The sequence below is a fragment of the Ranitomeya variabilis genome, chromosome 2, assembly GCF_051348905.1.
Source record: "Ranitomeya variabilis isolate aRanVar5 chromosome 2, aRanVar5.hap1, whole genome shotgun sequence".
NCBI classification, from domain to species: domain Eukaryota; kingdom Metazoa; phylum Chordata; class Amphibia; order Anura; family Dendrobatidae; genus Ranitomeya; species Ranitomeya variabilis.
The window spans coordinates 401,146,300-401,172,203 of NC_135233.1; the positions used below are offsets into that span (position 1 = coordinate 401,146,300).

General features: G+C 46.6%; 1 protein-coding gene across 1 annotated transcript in view; it reads right to left on the minus strand.

The window, feature by feature from the left end:
- Nucleotides 1-21,230, minus strand: part of XPNPEP2 (X-prolyl aminopeptidase 2) — a 95,175-nt gene extending 73,945 nt beyond the window's left edge. Inside the window, exons 1-5 of the mRNA XM_077286511.1 lie at nt 21,133-21,230; nt 20,447-20,521; nt 16,459-16,523; nt 12,953-13,063; nt 12,423-12,486 (exon numbers count right to left, since the gene is read on the minus strand). Coding sequence (XP_077142626.1) covers nt 12,423-12,486; nt 12,953-13,063; nt 16,459-16,523; nt 20,447-20,521; nt 21,133-21,193 — 376 coding nt within the window. The 5' untranslated portion in view covers nt 21,194-21,230. The remainder of the gene's footprint in view (nt 1-12,422; nt 12,487-12,952; nt 13,064-16,458; nt 16,524-20,446; nt 20,522-21,132) is intronic.
- Between the last annotated feature and the right edge of the window lie 4,674 nt (nt 21,231-25,904).

Sequence of the window (25,904 nt, forward strand, 5' to 3'; positions counted from 1 at the left end):
CGGGGTTAAAATTTCACCTCACAACATAGCCTATGACGCTCTCGGGGTCCAGACGTGTGACTGTGCAAAATTTTGTGGCTGTAGCTGCGACGGTGCAGATGCCAATCCCGGACATACACACATACACACATTTAGCTTTATATATTAGATATACCTGTATGTAATCTCCTGTATATAGTATATACCTGTGTGTCATCTCACCTATATATAGTATATATCTGTGTGTCATCTCCTCCTGTATATAGTATATACCTGTATGTCATCTCCTCCTATACATAGCATATACCTGTATGTCATCTCCTCCTGTATATACTATATACCTGTAGGTAATCTGTTCCTGTATATAGTATATACCTGTGTGTCATTGCAGTGCCCCAGAGTCCTGGTCATTGCAGTACTGTGGCTCCGCCACTAAGGGGAGCTATGGTACGTCTGATGGCACTGAAGGAGTTCATCTGATCGGGTATCACAGACACCAATACATTTCACAGTCGGGCCTCCGGGGGGAGCTAAGGGTTCTATTCATTAGGCCACTCCCCACCATAGTGGGTAAACTGGGGGTCAGGCAGGAAGTTAGATGAGAAAGCTGACTGGGTTGGAACCAGGCAACACCTTGTGGCAGAGGGTGTTGTGGTGGAAGATACAGTGGGGTCTCTGTCAGGGGTGGGATCCTGACAGAGGCTTGGCAACTTGAACGAACGTAACGGGACCGTGCCTGCTCAGCATAGCGGCGGTGCCCAAGGAAGGATCAGAAGCGAGATAGATTGTGCTGAGTGAGAAACGAGATCAAGCAGTAGGAGAATACCAGTAGGGGTCGTGCTGTAAGACCGAAGCAACACCCTACTGAGGCGCACTACCGGTGGCCGGAACGCCGAGTCAGTATCATAATATCTAGCTTCAAGCAATACCCTAAACAGCGGCAGGACAGTCAGTCTAAGGCGGGCTGTCTAACTTAAATCACCTATGCAGTCTTGGGGGGCAACTTGTGGAGAGGGGCGACTCTAGGGTCACGGAAGAGCTCCGAGCCTACCCGTCAAACGGGTGCCGTCCCAACCAGAACACCAGGGAGGGACGGAGGATTAGCAGAACATCATCTAATCGAGTTGTGAGGGAACTTAAGAAACAGACACAACAGTTGTGGGGACTTTCCGTAAGCACAGCAGGGAAGGACCGCAACACATAGCGCTAGAAGGAAGGCACAGATTTCCACCTGTGAAGAGAACTCTGGAGGTGCCATTGGACCGGCCGGACTTGCGCAGCCTGGTGAACCGTGTTCTGGACTGAGGACCCAGAGATCTTCAGTAAAGAGGTAAAGAGACTGCAACCTGGTGTCCTTGTTATTTAACCGCGACCTGCACCCCACAACTGCACCGCACCATCACAGCCTCACCTCCACTATCATCATCATTCACTGTGCGCCCCTCGGCAGGGTCACGGACTGGGCCTAGCCACCGTGACAACCCCAGAGCAGAGACTCAGAGGCCCGGTACCGGGTACCCCTCGGCCCTGCGGCAGTGGGGGCGCTACAACTTGGCGTCACGAACAGGATCTACTTAAGCCTGAAGAATCAGGTCATGTGTGCCTTGGAACTGTGATTTACTGTGCTTGGACTGTACTTTATTGCAAAGACTGTGGATTGTCACTTGCCGCCAAAAGTTCGCGCCAAAACCGCCGCCATTGCAGCGTCACAGGGAGCGCAGAGGAAGAAGAAGGGCGTGCCATGGGAGGAGACTACCAAAGCGGCGCCAGAGGTAGCGACCGCCCCCTCCAACTCCTGCTGCGAGAGGACGACCTGCCCAGCAGCAGAGGAGAACCGCCCCCTGATTTGCAACGGCGGGAACGAGGTGAAGGAGGAGCCCGACCTCGGAGAAATGGTGGAGCCAGGTGCATGCGTTGCCGCCGAATGCCAGACAGCGACGATGAGCAGCAAGTACCCGAGCAATGGCGAGGTGATCCCGGCTTGCCCTCACCCATCAGAAGCGGACTCGCGTCCACCGCCGGTGAGGGACCCGAACTCCTTGGAGCCGCCAGTGGAGGAGCCGAGCCTACCTATCCCAGCCACGGAACCATGGAGGGCGGAGTTACATCAAGAGGTGACTCCGGAGGAGCCGCGGTCCGGGCTGCGGCCGATTCCAGTGCCCTTGTCAACGGACCGGAGCGACATCGGTGGAATCACATCAGGCGCAGGTATGGACGGCATCCCTACTCCCCTGGCCGATTCTGCTCTTCCGACCGATCCGGCTCCCCTGACCGCTCCCGCTCCTGTGACCGCTCCTCACCCCAGCAATGATCGTTCCTTCTTGGTGGAACGGGTCATCCTCACCTCTAACGCGATGGGGAAGCTAGTGCCTCCGCTACCAACCAAGATGGGGGAACCCATAGATGTGGGCCTAGACGGGGTGATCCTCCGGTGGGACACCCCCTGGACCGGGCCGGATGCGACCCGGGAGGATGGCCTCAACCTTGCGGTACTTACTTGGGAACAGTATAAGCAATGTTTAATACAACACTAGAAAGATCGAGACGAGACCGAACAACCTGACACACAACGTAGGAAGTCTGCGCCCGGCAGGAAAGACGTGGTAAAGCGGGGAACTGTGCTGGCCTACCACCCGAAGAGGGGATGGGGCTCCATACAGGAACCGGGGCTACCAACTGATGTCTTTGTTACTAGCTATAACGTGAAAATTCCCTGCTGCAGTCGAGATGGTGACCCATTACAAAGGGGGGATCAGGTGACCTACACCCGTCATCGGAATGCACAAGGATGGTGTGCCCGGAACGTTCGACGGTGTGAACCTGAGCGAGCGCCCCCTGTCGCCCCGACCATGACTGATCCCGATTTGCCAGATCTTGTTCCTATCACCACCGTACGCCTTGTAGCGGCTACTGAACTTGCAAGCAGGATTAGCCTTCAAATCCAAACACCGGCTGATCTGATGGCGCCTGAGAGACCAACTACCAGCATGGATGCTGCCTCAGCCAGGGGTGGGGAACCACCATCTCTACCGAAAAATGAGTAAGCATGAATGCTTTAAACTGTAAATAGTTCCTTGTTTAACTGTTTGTTGTCCTGACTTTGCTGCAAAACCCGTCCAGGGTTAACTCTTAAGGGGATCCTTTTGTTGACCAGGGATCCCTATTGTTTTGTTTGATTTTTCCTAAAGTTTTTGCACAAAGTTTCCAGAACTGCCGCAATCATGAACAGTGCATGATACAAACTTTTTGTACATAGTTTGCACCTTATTAAAGGTGCTCCCTACTGGTTTTACTTCAAAAAGGACTCTTTGTGAAGATACCACACCGCACCCTTGGCTGAGTACGGACTGGTAGCCTGAGAAGATATGCTACCCCATAGAGACTTGGTCCCCCTCTTAAAGGGGATGTTCATTTGTTGCACTTAAATGGTGATATTGCTTTAAAGGCTAAGAGATAGCAATAATGTTGATGAAAGAAAGTGATGATAATGTTTATATGAGAAAGTTATATGTATCCAACTAGTTAATTGTAAAGAAATGCTGATGATGTTCCCTGAAAGAAAGTGAAAGCTAGAAGAAGGATGCAGTGGGCCCGTAGGGGTAGACGTAGTGTCCTGCATACGTGTTAGTAAGAAGATAATGAGAAGGTTTAATGTTATGTAAAGCAAATGGTTGATAATGTGGATAGACAATGAGGATAGAAGGTAAACCCTGAGTCCTCATAGGAGTCATGTAGAGATGGCTCAGTGCTCTTAAATTGAAAGTAATGTTATGCTCTATACTGTGTATAGTAGTTGAAAAGGCAGTAGGCCCGGGCTGAACGGGGCGGTCCTGCATAGAAAGTAGAGGCAGTAGGTCTGGTGCCGTTAGGACAGGCGGCCCTGCAGATTTAAAGAAGGAGAATGAAAAAGTTAAATTGCCTTATAATGTGATTATAAGAAGGTCTTTAGTGGATTCAGAGTGTATGTCCTTAAAGGCAATGTTAAATTATTGTTCAACAATTTTGCACTTAGTAGAATACCCGGTTGGGTAAAAGGAAAGTTATTTGTAGCATGTTGCTATGATATTTAACCATGTTTGTAACGTTCAAGTGTCCTTACCTCCCATAAAGGGAAGCCTGTTCAGACATACTTATTGTTATTGCACTCAACAAAACTGTATGTCTTTTTGCTAACTTGTATTGTTGTTTTCTTCCCAGTCCCGGAGTACTGTGTTTAACTAGGGGGGAGTGCAGCGCCCCAGAGTCCTGGTCGTTGCAGTACTGTGGCTCCGCCACTAAGGGGAGCTATGGTACATCTGATGGCACTGAAGGAGTTCATCTGATCGGGTATCACAGACACCAATACATTTCACAGTCGGGCCTCCGGGGGGAGCTAAGGGTTCTATTCACTAGGCCACTCCCCACCATAGTGGGTAAACTGGGGGTCAGGCAGGAAGTTAGATGAGAAAGCTGACTGGGTTGGAACCAGGCAACACCTTGTGGCAGAGGGTGTTGTGGGGGAAGATACAGTGGGGTCTCTGTCAGGGGTGGGATCCTGACAGAGGCTTGGCAACTTGAACGAACGTAACGGGACCGTGCCTGCTCAGCATAGCGGCGGTGCCCAAGGAAGGATCAGAAGCGAGATAGATTGTGCTGAGTGAGAAACGAGATCAAGCAGTAGGAGAATACCAGTAGGGGTCGTGCTGTAAGACCGAAGCAACACCCTACTGAGGCGCACTACCGGTGGCCGGAACACCGAGTCAGTATCATAATATCTAGCTTCAAGCAATACTCTAAACAGCGGCAGGACAGTCAGTCTAAGGCGGGCTGTCTAACTTAAATCACCTATGCAGTCTTGGGGGGCAACTTGTGGAGAGGGGCGACTCTAGGGTCCCGGAAGAGCTCCGAGCCTACCCGTCAAACGGGTGCCGTCCCAACCAGAACACCAGGGAGGGACGGAGGATTAGCAGAACATCATCTAATCGAGTTGTGAGGGAACTTAAGAAACAGACACAACAGTTGTGGGGACTTTCCGTAAGCACAGCAGGGAAGGACCACAACACATAGCGCTAGAAGGAAGGCACAGATTTCCACCTGTGAAGAGAACTCTGGAGGTGCCATTGGACCGGCCGGACTTGCGCAGCCTGGTGAACCGTGTTCTGGACTGAGGACCCAGAGATCTTCAGTAAAGAGGTAAAGAGACTGCAACCTGGTGTCCTCGTTATTTAACCGCGACCTGCACCCCACAACTGCACCGCACCATCACAGCCTCACCTCCACTATCATCATCATTCACTGTGCGCCCCTCGGCAGGGTCACGGACTGGGCCTAGCCACCATGACAACCCCAGAGCAGAGACTCAGAGGCCCGGTACCGGGTACCCCTCGGCCCTGCGGCAGTGGGGGCGCTACATCATCTCCTCCTGTATATAGCATATTCATGTATGTCATCTCCTCCTGTATGTAGTATGTACCTGTATGTCATCTCCTCCTCTATATAGTATATACCTGTGTGTCATCTCCCCTGTAAATAGTATATACCTGTGTGTCATCTCCTCCTGTATATAGTATATACCTGTATGTCATCTCCTCCTGTATATACTTTATACCTGTGTGTCATCTCTCCTGTATATAGTATATGCCTGTGTGTCATCTCCCCTGTATATAGTATATACCTGTGTGTCATCTCTCCTGTATATAGTATATATCTGTGTGTCATCTCCTCCTGTATATAGTATATACCTGTGTGTCATCTCCTCCTGTATATAGTATATATCTGTATGTCATCTCCTCCTGTATTAGACCTCGTTCACACGTTATTTGGTCAGTATTTTTACCTCAGTATTTGTAAGCTAAATTGGCAGCCTGATAAATCCCCAGCCAACAGTAAGCCCTTCCCCCTGGCAGTATATATTAGCTCACACATACACATAATAGACTGGTCATGTGACTGACAGCTGCCGGATTCCTATATGGTACATTTGTTGCTCTTGTAGTTTGTCAGCTTATTAATCAGATTTTTATTTTTGAAGGATAATACCAGACTTGTGTGTGTTTTAGGGCGAGTTTCGTGTGTCAAGTTGTGTGTGTTGAGTTGCGTGTGGCGACATGCATGTAGCGACTTTCGTGAGATGAGTTTTGTGTGGCGACATGCGTGTAGCAACTTTTTGTGTGTCGAGTTGCATGTGACAGGTTAGTGTAGCAAGTTGTGTGCAGCAAGTTTTGCGCATGGCGAGTTTTGCGCGTGGCGAGTTTTATGTGTGGTGCCTTTTGAGTATGTGCAAGTTTTGTGTGAGGCAACTTTTGCATGTGTTGCAACTTTTGTGCATGTGGCAATTTTTCCGCGTGTGCAAGTTTTGCGTGTGGCGAGTTTTCCATGAGGTGAGTTTTGCATGTGGAGAGTTTTGCGCGTGGCGAGTTTTGAGCGGCGACTTTTGTGTTTCGACTTTGATGTGGCGAGGTTGGTGTATGTGTGGTGAAATGTGCGCTGAGGGTGGTATATGTGTTCGAGCACATGGTAGTGTGGCGCATTTTGTGTGTGTGTTCATATCCCCGTGGTGGTGTGGTGATTATCCCATGTTGGGGCCCCACCTTAGCAACTGTACAGTATATACTCTTTGGCGCCATCGCTGTCATTCTTTAAGTCCCCCTTGTTCACATCTGGCAGCTGTTAATTTGCCTCCAACACTTTTCCTTTCATTTTTTCTCCATTATGTAGATAGGGGCAAAATTGTTTGGTGAATTGGAAAGCGCGGGGTTAAAATTTCACCTCACAACATAGCCTATGACGCTCTCGGGGTCCAGACGTGTGACTGTGCAAAATTTTGTGGCTGTAGCTGCGACGGTTCAGATGCCAATCCCGGACATACATACATACATACATACATACACACATACACACATTCAGCTTTATATATTAGACTAGCTGTACTACCCGGCTTCGCCCGGGGTAATAACTGCTGTTAGCAAAATAGAATGTGTTAACAAAAATGTATTCTGCACAAAAAAACACAAAACAAATAGATAGAAATGTAATTATTAAAAGGCAAAAACTAAGCTAATAGAAGCATTTTACAACATATATTTCAACACGAGATATTCCATACAGATTTAACTAAATTGGCCAAGTAATGTGAAGTAATCTTCTACTACTTAATCGAGAGCCTTTTGATAAACGACATTCTTAGTTTTTCCTTCAGGTGCAAAGACAAACAGATTTTTGGCTGTTCCAACTCTTGAACAGGCCACATAAAGTTGACCATGAGAAAAGCATGGAGATTGTAAATCTAAGCTAGCTGAAGAGCCCGGCGTTGCCTGGGCATAGTTAATATCTGTGGTTAGTTATAGCACCTCACTTCTCTTATTTTCCTATCACGCCTCTCATTTTCCCCATCACATCTTTCATTTTCCCCCTCACATCTCTCATTTTCTCCCTCACACCTCTCATTTTCCCCCTCACTCCTCTTATTTTCCCCCTCACTCCTCTCATTCCCCCCTAACACTTGTCATTTCGACCTCACATCTGTCATTTTCCGATCACTCCACTATTTTCCCTCACTCCTCTCATTTTGCACTCACACCTTTTCATTTTCACCTCACACCTCTCATTTTCACCTCAGTATATACATGTTTGTCATCTCCGTTATATATAGTATACACCTGTATGTCATCTCCTGTATATAGTATATACCTGTATGTCATCTCCCCTGTATATAGTATATACCTGCTGTGTGTCATCTCCCCTGTATATAGTATATACCTGTATGTCATCTCCTCCTATATATAGCATATACCTATATGTAATCTCCTCCTGTATATAGTATATACCTGTATGTCATCTCCTCCTATATATAGTATATACCTATATGTAATCTCCTCCTGTATATAGTATATACCTGTAGGTAATCTGCTCCTGTATATAGTATATACTTGTGTGTCATCTCCTTCTGTATATAGTATATACCTGTATGTCATCTCCTGTATGTAATCTCCTCCTGTATATAGTATATACCTGTGTGTCATCTCACCTATATATAGTATATATCTGTGTGTCATCTTCTCCTGCATATAGTATATACCTGTATGTCATCTCCTCCTATACATAGCATATACCTGTATGTCATCTCCTCCTGTATATACTATATACCTGTAGGTAATCTGCTCCTGTATATAGTATATACCTGTGTGTCATCTCCTTCTGTATATAGTATATACCTGTATGTCATCTCCTGCTGTATGTAGTATGTACCTGTATGTCATCTCCTCCTCTATATAGTATATACCTGTGTGTCATCTGTCCTGTATATAGTATATATCTGTGTGTCATCTCCCCTGTAAATAGTATATACCTGTGTGTCATCTCCTCCTGTATATAGTATATATCTGTATGTCATCTCCTCCTGTATTAGACCTCGTTCACACGTTATTTGGTCAGTATTTTTACCTCAGTATTTGTAAGCTAAATTGGCAGCCTGATAAATCCCCAGCCAACAGTAAGCCCACCCCCTGGCAGTATATATTAGCTCACACATACACATAATAGACTGGTCATGTGACTGACAGCTGCCGGATTCCTATATGGTACATTTGTTGCTCTTGTAGTTTGTCAGCTTATTAATCAGATTTTTATTTTTGAAGGATAATACCAGACTTGTGTGTGTTTTAGGGCGAGTTTCGTGTGTCAAGTTGTGTGTGTTGAGTTGCGTGTGGCGACATGCATGTAGCGACTTTTGTGAGATGAGTTTTGTGTGGCGACATGCGTGTAGCAACTTTTTGTGTGTCGAGTTGCATGTGACAGGTTAGTGTAGCAAGTTGTGTGCAGCAAGTTTTGCGCATGGCGAGTTTTGCGCGTGGCGAGTTTTATGTGTGGTGCTTTTTGAGTATGTGCAAGTTTTGTGTGAGGCAACTTTTGCATGTGTTGCAACTTTTGTGCATGTGGCAATTTTTCCGCGTGTGCAAGTTTTGCGTGTGGCGAGTTTTCCATGAGGTGAGTTTTGCACGTGTGGCGAGTTTTGCATGTGGAGAGTTTTGCGCGTGGCGCGTTTTGAGCGGCGACTTTTGTGTTTCAACTTTTATGTGGCGAGGTTGGTGTATGTGTGGTGAAATGTGCGCGGAGGGTGGTATATGTGTTCGAGCACGTGGTAGTGTGTGGCGCATTTTGTGTGTGTGTTCATATCCCCGTGGTGGTGTGGTGATTATCCCATGTCGGGGCCCCACCTTAGCAACTGTACAGTATATACTCTTTGGCGCCATCGCTCTCATTCTTTAAGTCTCCCTTGTTCACATTTGGCAGCTGTTAATTTGCCTCCAACACTTTTCCTTTCACTGTTTCCCCATTATGTAGATAGGGGCAAAATTGTTTGGTGAATTGGAAAGCGCGGGGTTAAAATTTCACCTCACAACATAGCCTATGACGCTCTCGGGGTCCAGACGTGTGACTGTGCAAAATTTTGTGGCTGTAGCTGCGACGGTTCAGATGCCAATCCCGGACATACATACATACATACATACATACATACATACACACGCACATACACACATTCAGCTTTATATATTAGATCGAAGGCATACTGAACCAGCATGGCTACCACAGCATCTTGCAGCGGCATGCTATTCCATCCGGTTTGTGTTTAGTTGGACCATCATTTATTTTACAACAGCACAATGACCCCAAACACACCTCCAGGCTTTGTAAGGGCTTTTTGACCAAGAAGGATGGGGTGCTACCCCAGATGACCTGGCCTCCACAGTCACCAGACCTGAACCCAATCGAGATGGTTTGGGGTGAACTGGACCGCAGAGTGAAGGCAAAAGGGCCAACAAGGTGCTAAGCATCTCTGGGAACTCCTTCTAGATTGTTGGAAGACCATTCCCGGTGACTACCTCTTGAAGCTCATCAAGAGAATGCCGAGAGTGTGCAAAGCAGTCATCAAAGCAAAAGGTGGCTACTTTGAAGAACCTAGAATATAAGACATATTTTCAGTTGTTGCACACTTTTTTGTTAAGTATATAATTCCACATGTGTTAATTCATAGTTTTGATGCCTTCAGTGTGAATGTACAATTTTCATAGTCATGAAAATACAGAAAAACCTAGAAATGAGTAGGTGTGTCCAAACTTTTGGTCTGTACTGTATTCTATAGAGTCATTACACACAGAGTGATCTATTTCACGTGTTTATTTCTGTTAATGTTGATGATTATGGCTTACAGCCAATGAAAACCCAAAAGTCATTATCTCAGTAAATTAGAATAATTAACAATAAACACCTGCAAAGGCTCCTAAGTGTTTATAAAGGTCCCTTAGTCTGTTTCAGTAGCTGCACAATCATGGGGAAGACTGCTAACCTGACAGATGTCCAGAAAAGGTCATTGGTAAAGAAGCCGGCTGTTCACAGAGTGCTGTATAGAAGCAGATTAATGGAAAGTTGAGTGGAAGGAAAAAGTGTGGCAGAAAAAGGTGCACAAGAAACCGGGATAACCGCAGCCTGGAAAGGATTGTTAAGAAAAGGCCATTCACAAATGTGGGGGAGATGGACAAGGAGTGTACTGCTGCTGGAGTCATTGCTCCAAGAGCCTCCACACACAGACGTCTCCAGGACATGGGCTCCAAGTGTCGCATTCCTTGTGTCAGGCCACTCATGAGCAATAGACAACGCCAGAAGCGTCTTACCTGGGCTAAGGAGGAAAAGAACCAGACTGTAGTCAGTGGTCCAAGGAGTTGTGTTCAGATGAAAGTAAATGTTGCATTTCATTTGGAAATCCAGGTCCCAGAGTCTGGAGGAAGAGAGGAGAGGCCACAATCCAAGCTGCTGGAGGTCTGGTGTGAAGTCTCTCCACAATCAGTGATGGTTTGGGGAGCCATGTCATCTGCTGGTGTAGGTCCACTGTGTTTTACCAAGACATTGTAGAGTATTTCATGCTTCCCTCTGCCGACAAGCTTTTTGGAGATGGAAATGTCATTCTCCAGCAGGACTTGGCAACTGTCCACACTGCCAAAAGTACCAATACCTGGTGTAAAAACAACAGTATCACTGTGCTTGATTGGCAGCAAACTCTCCTGACCTTAACCCCATAGAGAATCTATGGAGTATTGTCAAGAGGAAGATGAGAGACTAGACCCAACAATGCAGACGAGCTGAAGGCTGCTATCAAAGCAACCTGGGCTTCCATAACCCCTCAGCAGTGCCACAGTCTGATCGCCTCCATGGCATGCCACATTGATGCAGTAATTGATGCAAAAGGAGCCGAACCAAGTACTGAGTGCATTTACTGATCATACATTTCAGTAGGACAACATTTCAGATTGTTCAATAATTTTTCAAGCTGGTGTTATAAAGTATTCTAATTTACTGAGATAATGACTTTTGGGTTTTCATTGGCTGTAAGCCATAATCATCAACATTAACAGAAATAAACACGTGAAATAGATCACTCTGTGTGTAATGACTCTATAGAATATAGGAGATTCACTTTTTGTATTGAAGAACTGAAAAATAAATTTTTTGATGATATTCTAATTTTGTGAGAAGCCCCTGTACAATGCCCTATCTGCAGGGGCACTCCGCTCACTATTTGAAGGGGCACTCCGCTCCCTACCTGCAGGGGCACTCCGCTCCCTACCTGCAGGGGCACTCCGCTCCCTACCTGCAGGGGCACTCCGCTCCCTACCTGCAGGGGCACTCCGCTCCCTACCTGCAGGGGCACTTAGCTCCCTTGCCACTTGGCTTCCTGCTTGCACAGGAGTAGTACGTGTATGATGACTGACATTTCAGAAGAGCGGCAAGACTGAGCCACTGTCCAATTTGATGTGATTCAATGTAATAAACCTGATCCTCCCTCTATCAGATACAATGTAATAAAGCCGATCTCCCATCAGATACAATGTAACATTTGCTGCCGATTCAGTTTTTTTCTTTCCCTTACAGATAAAGTGCAAATTCATCATCTGTCTGTGGATCATCCACTTATGACGTCCTGGGGTCACGCAGGGAAACTCCCACTGGTGACCTTTGTACGATAGTAATAGAAGACTAAAGAACTAAGACACAGGACGATTCTGTCTCGGCTGCTGGGACCAGATCGGCTCGTTCTCTGTCACCATCTACACGGTCATGTCAGGGAGCTCGGTGGTAGTATCAGGGGTCCTCATCTGAGATACAGAATCTACAGGGAGTAGTAGTCCACATACAATGATGGTTGATGACTATGGGCACAGTTCACAGTGAAAATAATGTAACAATGACATCCACAATGCCTGCACAGTCGGTACAAATATCGGACACCGTCCACAACGTCTGCACAGTCGGTACAAATATCAGACACCGTCCACAACGCCTGCACAGTTGGTAGAAATATCAGACACCGTCCACAATGTCTGCACAGTCATGCATTTTCCACCATTTCCGCTGTGGTAAATTCCGGCACTGTGTGAATCCCTCACTGTAAAGTACTGAAGGTCCTGTACCTGAGGATCCGGTGAAGCCAGTCAGCCATTGTCTGCGCTGCTCGCGGACAGCCGTGTATTCTCCCTGATTATACAATAAAAAATGAGATTAGAAAGAAAACAATGTCCAGATCTGCACGGAGTCGTCCTACATGGAGCAGATATTGTAACTGGATGGGACCTTCCCATTATCTCCATTCACATCCTGACATCGGGACTCCGCTACATGCGGCTGTCCTCACTAGAATCAGAACATAGATGGACGAGTTTACTGCTCACAAGTAATGTATACTCTGTGCTGCTGGGGACTCCACCCATTCAGCTATGCTATACTATAAGCCACTTACCCCCCACATGATCAGCACTCATTTCCTGAAATACTCTGTGCTTCTGTGCGCTCTACTGCTTCCATGGTGTAACTCTGATCTCCTGCTCCCCCACTAAGTTACTCTCAGTCTGTGACCCCCACAATATCATCACATGGTTTCCCCGATTCCATCATCATCATCATCATCTACTAATCACTCAGGAGACATTGCACTATTCCTCACCAGGTGCGGGTCCGTGGCTGGAATAATATAAGCCGAGACGTTGTTCATCCTCATTTGTTGGCGAAGGTTGTTCAGGTCTTCAGTGGAGATTTTTGCAGTTGGTGGAACATACTGGATAAGAAAGAGAAAAAGAAATCATGAAGGTGAAAGAATGATGAGCAGATTGAGAAAGAAGAAAAGATGAATAATGACAAGAGATAACAGCCAAGCCACGAAAAGCAAGACAAGGACTGAAAATGGAGAAACAGGAGAAAGAGAAAGAAGAAAAATGAGGAAGAAGGAAAAGAAAGAGCAGAAAGAGAAAGAAGAGCAGAACGAGAAAGAAAAAGAGAAAGAAGGAGAAGAAAGAGGAGATGATAAAGAAGAGCAGAAAGAGAAAGAAGAGATGATGAAAAATAAAGAGGAAAAATAAAAGGGAAGAGGAAAAGGAGAGAAAAGCAACAGGAAGGAGAAAACAATGAAGAAAAAAAGAGCAGCACAGAGGATTAGGAGAAAGAGAAAGGAAGAGAAGATGAAGAATAGCAGGAAGGAGATGAACAAAGTGAGCAAGGATAGAGAAAATGAGAAAAAGATTAAAATAAAACAAGAAAGTAAAGAGAAGAATGAGGAAAAAAATAATGAGCAGAGAGGGAAAACGAGAAGAAATATGCAGTAGAAGGAAGAAGGGATGATGGATGAGAAAGGGAACAAGAAACGATAAGGAAAAGAATAAGAAAAAAGAAGAAGAAACAGAGCAAGGAAAGAAGATGGAATGAGAAGAAAAGGGATACAAAGGATAAAAAGACTTGAGAAAACATGAGAAGAAAAAGAAGCAGAATGGGAAGGAAGCCTCATGGTCATGGAAGAACTACAACAAGAAGAGTAAAAGAAAGTAGGAAGAAAATAGAAAGAAGGAGGAAGATAAGAAAAATAAAGGACAAAAAAGAAGGCTAAAGAAAAGAAAAGAAAAGTGAGAATGAGAAGAAGAAACCAGACTCAGATATAGAGGAGGTTGGAACAACAAGAAGACAAAGATGGCGGAAAATTAGAAGACAAAACAAGCAAGAAAGAGAAGGAATAAAATGTCTTGATGTTGTCACTGATCACCATGTGACCAGTCGTTTCGTCGTCATACCAGGAACTTTAGCATAAACTGCCCAAACATCAGATTAATGTCTGCAGATCCCACTGAGGGCGGATGAGAAACGGTCATCTATCCTAGGTTCATGGGGTCTAAGTGTCGGGAAGGAAGGGTCCGTCTGTGCAGATTCACCACTCAGGCGCTGATCATCAGGACCGGCATTCTGTAAGTCTTGATGAAGGGCGTTTGCTCCTCTAAATGAGTTTGTCCCGTCCTTCATCTGCTTTGTGCCAGCAGCACATTGTATGGCGGTCAGGGGCCGGAGCACTGCTCTGTGTAATTCACACTTGTAGCATAAATTATTTCTATACTCCACTTCTTCCCTTGAAGATCTGCTAATTTTCAGAAATTTGGTGGCTCTAGCCGGGATTGGCATAAAGGATGGCAAAAGTCACAACATTTTCCTGCAACTAAAAGTTCTGCAAAAAGTGTGCAACGTTACAGGTTTGCACCAGAATTCAGGTCCAAGTTTTTTTTTTCCAACAGCGTGGGATTAGTGGCCGCCAAGAGTAATATGACAGCTGTGCATCGCGTGTGGTGTAATGCAGCGTTATCCTTGCTGTGCAGCGTCTGGTGTAATGCAGCGTTATCCATGCTGCGCAGCGTGTGGTGTAATGCAGCGGTAACCTCGCTGTGCAGCGTGTGGTGTAATGCAGCGGTATCCTCGCTGTGCAGCGTGTGGTGTAATGCAGCGGTATCCTCGCTGTGCGGCGTGTGGTGTAATGCAGCGTTATCCTCGCTGTGCAGCGTGTGGTGTAATGCAGCGTTATCCTTGCTGTGCGGCGTGTGGTGTAATGCAGCGTTATCCTCGCTGTGTAGCGTGTGGTGTAACGCAGCGTTATCGTCGCTGTGCGGCAAGTGTGGTGTAATGCAGCGGTATCCTCGCTGTGTAGCGCGTGTGGTGTAATGCAGCGGTATCCTCGCTGTGCAGCGTGTGGTGTAATGCAGCAGAATCCTCGCTGTGCAGCGTGTGGTGTAATGCAGCGTTATCCTCACTGTGCAGCGTGTGGTGTAATGCAGCGGTATCCTCACTGTGCAGCGTGTGGTGTAATGCAGCGGTATCCTCGCTGTGCAGCGTGTGGTGTAATGCAGCGGTATCCTCGCTGTGTAGCGTGTGTGGTGTAATGCAGCAGTATCCTCGCTGTGCGGCGTGTGGTGTAATGCAGCAGTATCCTCACTGTGTAGCGCGTGTGGTGTAATGCAGCAGTATCCTCGCTGTGTGGCGTGTGGTGTAATGCAGCGGTATCCTCGCTGTGCAGCGTGTGGTGTAATGCAGCGGTATCCTCGCTGTGCAGCGTGTGGTGTAATGCAGCGTTATCCTTGCTGTGCAGCGTGTGGTGTAATGCAGCGGTATCCTCGCTGTGTAGCGTGTGTGGTGTAATGCAGCAGTATCCTCGCTGTGCGGCGTGTGGTGTAATGCAGCAGTATCCTCGCTGTGCGGCACGTGTGGTGTAATGCAGCAGTATCCTCGCTGTGCAGCGTGTGGTGTAATGCAGCGGTATCCTCGCTGTGCAGTGTGTGGTATAATGCAGCGGTATCCTTGCTGTGCAGCGTGTGGTGTAATGCAGCGGTATCCTCGCTGTGCGGCGTGTGGTGTAATGCAGCGGTATCCTCGCTGTGCAGCGTGTGGTGTAACGCAGCAGTATCCTCGCTGTGCGGCACGTGTGGTGTAATGCAGCGGTATCCTCGCTGTGCGGCACGTGTGGTGTAATGCAGCAGTATCCTCGCTGTGCAGCGTGTGGTGTAATGCAGCGGTATCCTCGCTGTGCGGCACGTGTGGTGTAATGCAGCAGTATCCTCGCTGTGCAGCGTGTGGTGTAATGCAGCGGTATCCTCGCTGTGCAGTGTGTGGTATAATGCAGCGGTATCCTCGCTGTGCAGCGTGTGGTGTAATGCAGCAGTATCCTTGATGTGCAGTGTGTGGTATAATGCAGCGGTATCCTCGCTGTGCAGCGTGTGGTGTAATGCAGCAGTATCCTCGCTGTGCAGCGTGTGGTGTAATGCAGCAGTATCCTCGCTGTGCAGCGTGTGGTGTAACGCAGCAGTATCCTCGCTGTGCAGCGTGTGGTGTAATGCAGTGGTAGTGTGTGTGTGTGTGTGTGTGTGTGTTGCCTTCTGGTCTTATCGAAGCCTCCAGATACACATTTAGCCCGGACTTCCTGACCACTAATGATGAGATGACTTCTTCCTGCCCCAGTCTGTACAGCACAGCTTGTCACAGTGTCAGGCTATTCTGTCTGTTCTAGTGATGTGAAGGGGACACCTCTCAGATCATTCACTCTGAATATTGCTACATGCGGCCGTACAGCCCCAGACTTCTCCTCCTTTCGGGGGCAGATAATTCAATGTGAACAGGCGACCTGGATATTAGATACTAGGCTCTTACTGGGGGGTTCACAGTGCAGTTCCTTATGGTCGGGTCTCGGGGCTGCGGGGCTCCTTCAGTTATTCCTGAAAGAAATATTGAATAGAAATTGATATAAAAGAGAAATCAGGAAACATAAAAGAGAAATAAAAGATTGTTGAGCAGCCACAAAAATGTTCAATACTGCGGGACCACCAGCTACTGTCTGGGGGGTGTCAGCAGCTCATTGTGGGGAGAGCCTGCAGAAGAAGAAAGAAGAAATAAAAAAAAAAAAAAATCAGTAGAAAAATTAAAAAATTCGGGAAAGAAACCTCCCACACTGTGGGGGGGTCTCCCCATTATTCTCTGTCCCCCCTACTACTTTCCCATCATAGAGGAGGTTTGTTCCTGTATTTTGTATTTTTCTATTGATTTTTAATTCTTCTGGAATAAAGACTTGATGGTTTTAACCTCGTCTCCATGAACTGTGGGTAAGCAGCGGGATCAGCTCTTTCCTTCCCCGGTGTCTAATTCACGGCGTGCGGTGGCGAGGAGCGCGGCCTTCTCAACAGATCGAGCTACATTGAGGACTGAGCTGTTTATTTCTCCTTTTTTCTATTCTCTCCATGTTAACCAAAGTGATCAACCCCTTTAATAATGTAAATAAGGAAGTTTCCAGGGGCTTCCTTCAGAGGATCCCTAATCCAATTTGGAATAAGAGCGTTATACAGCCGAAGGACCGCGTACCTCTGATATTGAATCAGATGATATTTTATTGTCTAAGTAAAATGCTACATTTTATAAAAGACAATAAAAAATTATTAAAAAAACACAATGCGTTTCGGCCTTCATCATTTGCCTGATAAAATGACTTTGTTGTGAGCTATTTATCCCCCATTTTCACTACTATCGGGTGTTGTTGTACAGTATTAAGTGAGGAACCGATCGCACAAACTCTTCAGCATGTTGTCCACATATTATATAACATCACCCTCCTTCACCTATCCCGGGGTTAACACAATATGTCTGTAAAATCCAGGCAATCACATGTCAATATACATGTTCACAAGAAAACCCCGCACCTGTGCATGTGTCTGATTAAACACCTCTCTCCTCCTGGGTGCAGGAGTTTGTTCTATCGCTGTGACTTTTATACATTCAAGAGTGATGTGCTGAGAAACTGTTCCAGAAACCTCCCACTCCCGACTCCAAGACTTCTCCCGTGCTGCGCCAATCCTCTGGAATGCTCTACCCCAAGAAATTAGGACCAATCACAACTTGCATAGTTTTAGGTGCTCGCTCAAAACACATTTGTTCATATCGGCCTACCACATTCACTAATCAAAGTCAGTGTGTGTGTGTGTGTGTGTGTGTGTGTGTGTGTGTGTGTGTGTGTGTGTGTGTGTGTAGCCCATTCACTATCCCCCATCTACCCCCCACTCCCTGAAGATGGCTGGACCATCATTGTAAATACATCATTGTAAATACACCCCTGTACTTTGTATCTCCCCCACCTCATTGTAGATTGTAAGCTCTCACGAGCAGGGGCGGCTTATTGTGCTTTAATTATTGTATTGTTAACGTTGTTACTTGTGACTGTTGTGTTTGAAACTGTTACTCTGTAAAGCGCTGCGGAATATGTTGGTGCTATATAAATAAAGATTATTATTATTAAAGCCTATTACCACATTATGTCTATGACCATTCATACGATCCCGTAGTCACCATGTAGTGCGGCCGACACAGAAAAGTCCACACACACTGGTCACCACATACACATCAGAACCACAGGGTAGCTCTATTTTTACAACAGTCACAAAGGTTTTTTTTTTCACATTGAAGAATTCCTTTTTTCATTTGTTGGACAGATGGCACATGTATTGGTGTTTCTTTTTTTTTTTTTTTTTGGGGGGGGGGGGGATGTAAAAAACTAGGTGCTATGAAATGCCCGCCAGGGCCGTGGGGTACTAGGTACCGGGTCCGTTACTTAAAGGGATGTGTCACGGCGGCGGTGACCCGGTCTGTGGCCCTGGGCGCCTCAGTAAGTACTAATATTTTTTCGAGGATGCAGCAGACGGCTTGGTGGCCTCTATTGTAGGTGGTGATGGAGCTATATTTCCTCGTCGCTGTGCTATCACTAGTCCCGTGTTTTGAGGATTGTTTTTTCAGGCAATCATCCTGTGTGAGTGAGATTGCTTGATACACTGCATGTACTCATGATTTTGGAGACCTTTTTTCCTTAATCCTGGAAAGAAAAACTTGTGATAGTTGTACATAGTCTCTATTAGATCAATCAATAGAATCTGTTTGTTTTGTTTTTGCTTTGTGTTTTTTTACATTTTTTTTCTTCTTTCACATTTTTTTTATCACTAGTGTCTGTAGCTCTTCCAGTTTACTGCTTGACCGCCTGCACCAAGAGGAGAGGTGGTTAAAGCAGACACATGTACAGGCGCGGGGGTTTTGTGTGAACAGGTATGAATGTGTGTGATTGCCTAGACTTTACAGACAGGAATAGGTGAAGGAGGGTGATGTTATATACTGTAATATGTGGACAACATTCTTTTCTTGGGGATGAAGTTATAATATACGGATTCTAACTGAAGAGTTTGGTAGATGGCGATCAGCTCCTGTTAGTACAACCACTCCCAATAGCAATGAAAATGGGGGATAAAAAGCTCACAACAAAGTCATTTTATCATACAGATGATGAAACGTGTTGTGTATTTAATACGTTTTATTGTCTTTTATAACATTTAGTATTTTACTTAGACAATAAAATATCATCTGATTCTACATCAGAGATACTCGGTTCTTTGGCTGTATAACGCTCTTATTCCAAATCGGGTTCCCGGAACCTTCTTTATTCATAATATCCATGTGGAGGGAATGACTGAATAAAATCATCTGCATGTTATTACAGACGGGCAGCATTCCGGTGGAAGGATCACCCTTGTTTGCAAACTTTTCCCAGTGTTGTGCACGACCACACCAGGTGAGCAGGATTCAAGTTGTACTTATCTCAGAGTTCAACATTAGTTTCTATAAGCCAAAACCAGGAGTGGAACAATCAGAGAAAAAGTCTAATAGAAACTCGTCACCACTTCTGCATTTATCACCCACTCCTGGTTTTGGCTACAAACACTGATGTAAATACTGACCAAATACTGATGGTTTGTATCCAGTGTGAGCAGAACAGACACTGAAGCAATCTCTGACCACATCTTGCTACAATGTATCAGTGATGGTAAAATGTATCAGTCTCTACTCCCCATTCATCCAGACTTTTTAGTTCACAGAGGATTCTCTAGACTGGATACGATTGTAGCAAACACTCCGCTGCAAGAGATATTGAATAGATATAAGTTTCCTGTCACAATATGTCATTGCTGCCTCAGTCACTGACCACGCACAACCAGATGTGATATTTTTGGTGGAGTAATTATTGCACATATGATTTAGAAAAAGAGGGAAAAAAAATGTACAAACTGAAGATCTGATAGTTTGCTACAATGTATCAGTCCGGACTCCACAGTGTAGGAGATGATTTGTGGGATATTGTATTAGGCATTTCTTGATGTAGCAGAGCTGCATTAATTGTGCACTGGTCACATTCTCCGAGTACAAGTTATATCGAAAAAAATAATTGCAGTCCCATGTAACATTACAGGCAACACAATGCGCTACCATAACGACACCCTCAGCTCTGCTGCACCTGGACCTCAGTACATAAGGCAAAGTTTATACATCTTGTAGGGAAATCACAAGTGTTTTATTTTTTCTTTAACGTTTCCTGAGAGATTAATCTCTGATCACCTGTAGAGATCCCCGACATGACATAGCTGTGCCAAGTGACACTCTCAGCTCTGCTGCACTTATCAAGCAAGTTTGGCAATGTTCTAGAGGTAGGAAAGGTGTAGATCCATGTAAAATCACAAATAACGCAAAATAATCATGTAACATGAGCAACTCCAAAGGACAAACCCAACTCTGCTGCATCTGTGCATAAAGACAACAGGGTGTGAGCACCTACCACAGAGGATGAAGAGGGTGAGCGTCCACAGGGAGACTGTCAGGGCGTCCATGATTCCGGGCTGGGACCTGCAGCCTGGAGGGAGAAAGAAAGACGGAGATGATAAAGTCCCAGCTGTAAACTCAGCTGTCACCGCTGCCAGTGTCCTCACCCCATCCCAGGACCGTGCAGCCCCTCCCAGCAGGGAAGCAGCCCACCCACCCCAGGCCAGCAGGGAGGTAGCCCACCCACCCAGGGAGGCAGCCCACCCACCCCAGGGAGGCAGCCCACCCCAGGCCAGCAGGGAAGCAGCCCACCCACCCCCAGGCCAGCAGGGAAGCAGCCCACCCACCCCAGGGAGGCAGCCCACCCCAGGCCAGCAGGGAAGCAGCCCACCCACCCCAGGGAAGCAGCCCACCCACCCCCAGGCCAGCAGGGAAGCAGCCCACCCACCCCAGGGAAGCAGCCCACCCACCCCCAGCCAGCAGGGAAGCAGCCCACCCACCCCAGGCCAGCAGGGAAGCAGCCCACCCACCCCAGGCCAGCAGGGAGGTAGCCCACCCACCCCAGGCCAGCAGGGAGGTAGCCCACCCACCCCAGGCCAGCAGGGAAGCAGCCCACCCACCCCAGGGAGGCAGCCCACCCACCCCAGGCCAGCAGGGAGGCAGCCCACCCACCCCAGGCCAGCAGGGAGGCAGCCCACCCACCTGTGCCATCTCCACCTGCGTCCTGACCGTCACCCCCAAAGTCAAATGCAGAGTTTGTCATTGAGAGCAACTCATGGTGATTCACTGTTATCTGTGGTGTTACATGGGACTGCAGGTGACAGCTACTAAATTATCTGTACTCAGAGAGATATCACTGTGTTATCTGTGGTGTTGCATAGGACTGCAGGTGACATCTACTACATTATCTGTACTCAGAGAGATATCACTGTGTGATCTGTGGTGTTGCATAGGACTGCAGGTGACATCTACTACATTATCAGTACTCAGAGAGATATCACTGTGATCTGTGGTGTTACATAGGACTGCAAGTGACAGCTACTACATTATATGTACTCAGAGAGTTATCACTGTGTAATATGTGGGATTACATAGGACTGCAGGTGATATCTACTACATTATCTGTACTCAGAGAGATATCACTGTGTTATCTGTGGTGTTACATAGGACTGCAGGTGACAGCTACTACATTATCTGTACTCATAGAGTTATCACTGTGTTATCTGTGGTGTTACATAGGACTGCAGGTGACATCTACTACATTATCTGTACTCAGAGAGTTATCACTGTGTTTTCTGTGGTGTTACATAGGACTGCAGGTGACATCAGTATGTGGTCAGTATTTTACATCAGTATTTGTAGCCAGAACCTGGAGAGAACAATCAGAGGCGACCTGTTAATAATAATAATAGGACCTCGTCACCACTTCTGTATTTATCGTCCACCCTTGTTTTCCGTTTACAAATCCTGATGTAGATACTGACGGTGTGAACAGGACCGTACGGTAGGAGGACGCTCTGCTCTGAATGGCGATTAGTCCCCCGTGTGATAATAATAACACTTCCAGTAACTTATTGGCACGTTTCAGGTTTGTGTTGAATCCTCTCTGCGCTGCAGCTCCCTGTATTATCCCCATCGGGTGTCGTCGCCCTCCTGCTGCTCCTCCATCTGCAGCACAAGACCCTCTCTGCAGATGTGACGATGGCGGCTGAATAATCTGCGGCATTTATTGCAGTTGTGCCGTACACAACCAGTCAGGTGACCCCGCACTCCCCGATCTCTACTAGATGATACATTATTATCCTATGTGCACTTGTCTGCTTGTAACATCACCTTAGTGACATATTCGTCTCTGCTACATTTCATTCTTTTTGGTATTTATTTAATGTCTATAAAAATAATTTAACTTGTTACAAAGTACAAAGATTCTCTGTGAGAAGATAGAAGACAATTAGCAGCGAGTGACTGATTAACGCTGATTACTGCTGCTCCGATGATACAGGTGACGTGCGAGATGATCATAAAGCGCCGGCGCTGTGCCGGGTGTAGAGTAATCATTAATGGGGCAGCCGAAACCTGCTGCATTGGTTTATGGGGCATCCATGTAAACATGGTAGATGGTTAAAGAATAACTCTGCAGCTAAACAGAGGAGGAGGACGGTGCCCGAGCGCTGCGTCTGTTACACCTGTCACATCTACTGCTCCAGTAAGGCCATGTGCACACGTTGTGGATTAGCCTCTGGAATTTTCAGTGCGGATTCTGCATCTCTTGGCAGAAAACGCAGGTGCGGATTTGATGCATTTTTTATGCGGATTTTGTGCAGATTTGCTGCGGATTTACTGCGGATTTTGTGTGGATTTCTTGCATTTTTACCCATGCGGATTTCTATAATAGAATGGGTACAAAAACGCTGCAGATCCGCACAAATAAATGACATGCTCCTTCTTTTAACCTGCAGCGTTTCCAGTGCGGAGTTTTCCGCACCATTTGCACAGCATTTTTTTTTCCATTGATTTACATTGTACTGTAAATCACTTGCGGATCTGCAGCGTTTCTGCATGGTAAAAAACGCTGCGGATCCGCAGGAAATCCGCAACGTGTGCACATAGCCTAATAGCCAGAGCTGCATTCACAACTCTGCCATTAAATTGTTATATTCCCAGAACAGCCGGCAAAAGTAACAATTATGTGTAACCTTTACATCTACATCAAGAGCTGCACTCACGATTCTGCTGTTAGGCCTGTCCCACACGTCCAGATAATTCCGGTACCGGAAAAAAACAGTAACGGAATTATCCGTGTCCGTGTGCCCCTGCGTTTCTGTGGCACATCAGTGTGGCACACGTGTGCCTCCCGTGTGCCCACTGGGTACCACACGCACCGTGCAGGAGACAGCGCTAAAGTTTAGCGCTGTCCCCTGCATCGTGCTGAAGCCGCGATTCATATCTTCTGTGCAGCAGCGTTTGCTGTAAAGAAGATATGAATAATCCATTTTTTTAGTGGTATTTCGTGTTTAAAATAAAGCTCCATGTCCCCACCCCCTGTGCGCCCCCCCCCCGCTGCTCTGAAAATACTCACCCGCCTCCCTCGCAGTGTCCTGTCCTGGCCGCAGCTTCTCCTGTATGCGGTCACGTGGGGCCGCTCATTTACAGTAATGAATATGCGGCTCCACCCCTATGGGAGTTGGAGCCGCATATTCATGACTGTAATCGGCGGCCCCACGTGACCGCATACAGTAGAAGGTGCGGCCAGGACAGGACACTGCGAGGGAGGCGGGTGAGTATTTTCAGAACAGCGGGGGGGCGCACAGGGGGTGGGGACATGGAGCTTTATTTTAAACATGAAATACCACAAAAAAAATGGATTATTCATATCTTCTTTACAGCAAACGCTGCTGCACAGAAGATATGAATCGCGGCTTCAGCACCATGTGGGGGGACAGTGCTTACTGTAGCGCTGTCTCCTGCATGGCACACGGACTGCACACGGAGAACGTCCGTGTGCGGTACGTGTTTTACACGGACCCATTGACCTTAATGGGTCCGTGTAATACGTGCGCTCCCACGAACACTGACATGTCTCCGTGTTTGGCACACGGAGACACGGTCCGCAAAAAATCAATGACATCTGCACAGATGCATTGATTTTAATGTGTCTACGTGTGTCAGTGGCTCCGGTACGTGAGGAAACTGTCACCTCACGTACCGGAGCCACTGACGTGTGAAACCGGCCTTAAGTGAATTTATAGAGCTGTATCCTCCAACCACATCCAGAGCTGCATCTATCTATATAATCATCTAAGGGGTACTTCCGTCTGTCCGTCTGTTTGTCTGTCTGTAACGGAAATCCCGCATTGCTGGCCGCGACCAATCAGTGACAGGCTTAGTCCGGCTGCGAATTGGCCCCTCCCTACTCTCCTCCAGTCAGTGCCAGTGTGTCGCCCCATCCCGGACCAACGTTTTACTATTGATGCTGCCTATGCAGCTTCAATAGTAAAAAGATATAATGTTAAAAATAATAATAAAAAAAAAAAAATGTGCTATTCTCACCTTCCGCCGTTCACTGATGCGCGGGATGCTGCCGCCAGCGTCCGTTCCCAGTGATGCATTGCAAAATTACCCAGATGACTTAGCGGTCTCACGAGACCGCTAAGTCATCTGGGTAATTCCGCAATGCATCACTGGGAACGGAAGCTGGTGGCAGCATCGCGCACATCGGGACAGCATCGCTGGATGCCGGAGGGTGACTATATAACCATTTTTTGTTTTAATTTTTTTTAATAGGGATATGGTGCCCACACTGCTATATACTACATGGGCTGTTATATACTGCATGCCTGCTATATACTACGTGGCCTGTGTTATATACTGCGTGGGCAGTATTATATACTGTATTATACAGTACGTGGGCTGTGTTATATACTACGTGGCTCCTATATACTATGTGGCTCCTATATACTATGTGGCTGTCTGTGTTACATGGGCTGTTTTATATACTATGTGGCTGCTATATACTATGTGGCTTTGTTATATACTACGTTGCTGTGTTATATACTACGTGGCTGTGCTATATATTACGTGGGCTGTGTTATATACTATGTGGCTGTGCTATATATTACGTGGGTTGTGTTATATACTATGTGGCTGCTATATACTATGTGGCTGTGCTATATACTATGTGGCTGTGTTATATACTACGTGGCTGTGTTAAACGTGACGTACATACATACCTACATACATACATATTGTAGAATACCCGATGCGTTAGAATCGGGCCACCATCTAGTTTTCTATAATCAGCTGTGATCACAACATTATGCACAGCTCCCCGGCCTCCCGCATCCTAGGGGTGCTGCACATGGCTGCTGGAATGACAGCTTGGTCCATCATGTATTGTGTGTGACTAGAGAAGACACCATGCTTCGAGTGTGACTAGAGAAGACATCATGCTTTGAGTGTGACTAGAGAAGACATCATGCTTTGAGTGTGACTAAAGAAGACATCATGCTTTGAGTGTGACTAGAGAAGGTGTTCTGCATTGTATGTGAGTGGAGGAGACGCCATTGTGGTTTTCCAAGCACAATGCACCAGGATTCTTTCTGAATTCTTACTTCTCCATGTTAGGCCATGTTCCCACGGTCAGTATTGGGTCAGTATTTCTCATCAGTATTTGTAGCCAGGGGGGAGATAAATACAGAAGTGGTGACGAGTTTCTATCATACGTCTCCTCTGATTGTTCCTCTCCTGGTTCTGGCTACAGATACTGATCGTGTGAACGCGGCCTTATTCCTTATTCTGGTGACCCCACCTTGAGCCATATTTGTTCCATTTTTGACTCTTTCATTAGTTGCAATAATCATCTAGTATTGGTACAATGTGGCAGATTATGAATGGCGTGCATCATCTTTTAGATGTAAAATATTTCCTAAGTTCAGGAGAGAAGCGTCGGCTCTCTGACACAACGTGCCGGTATG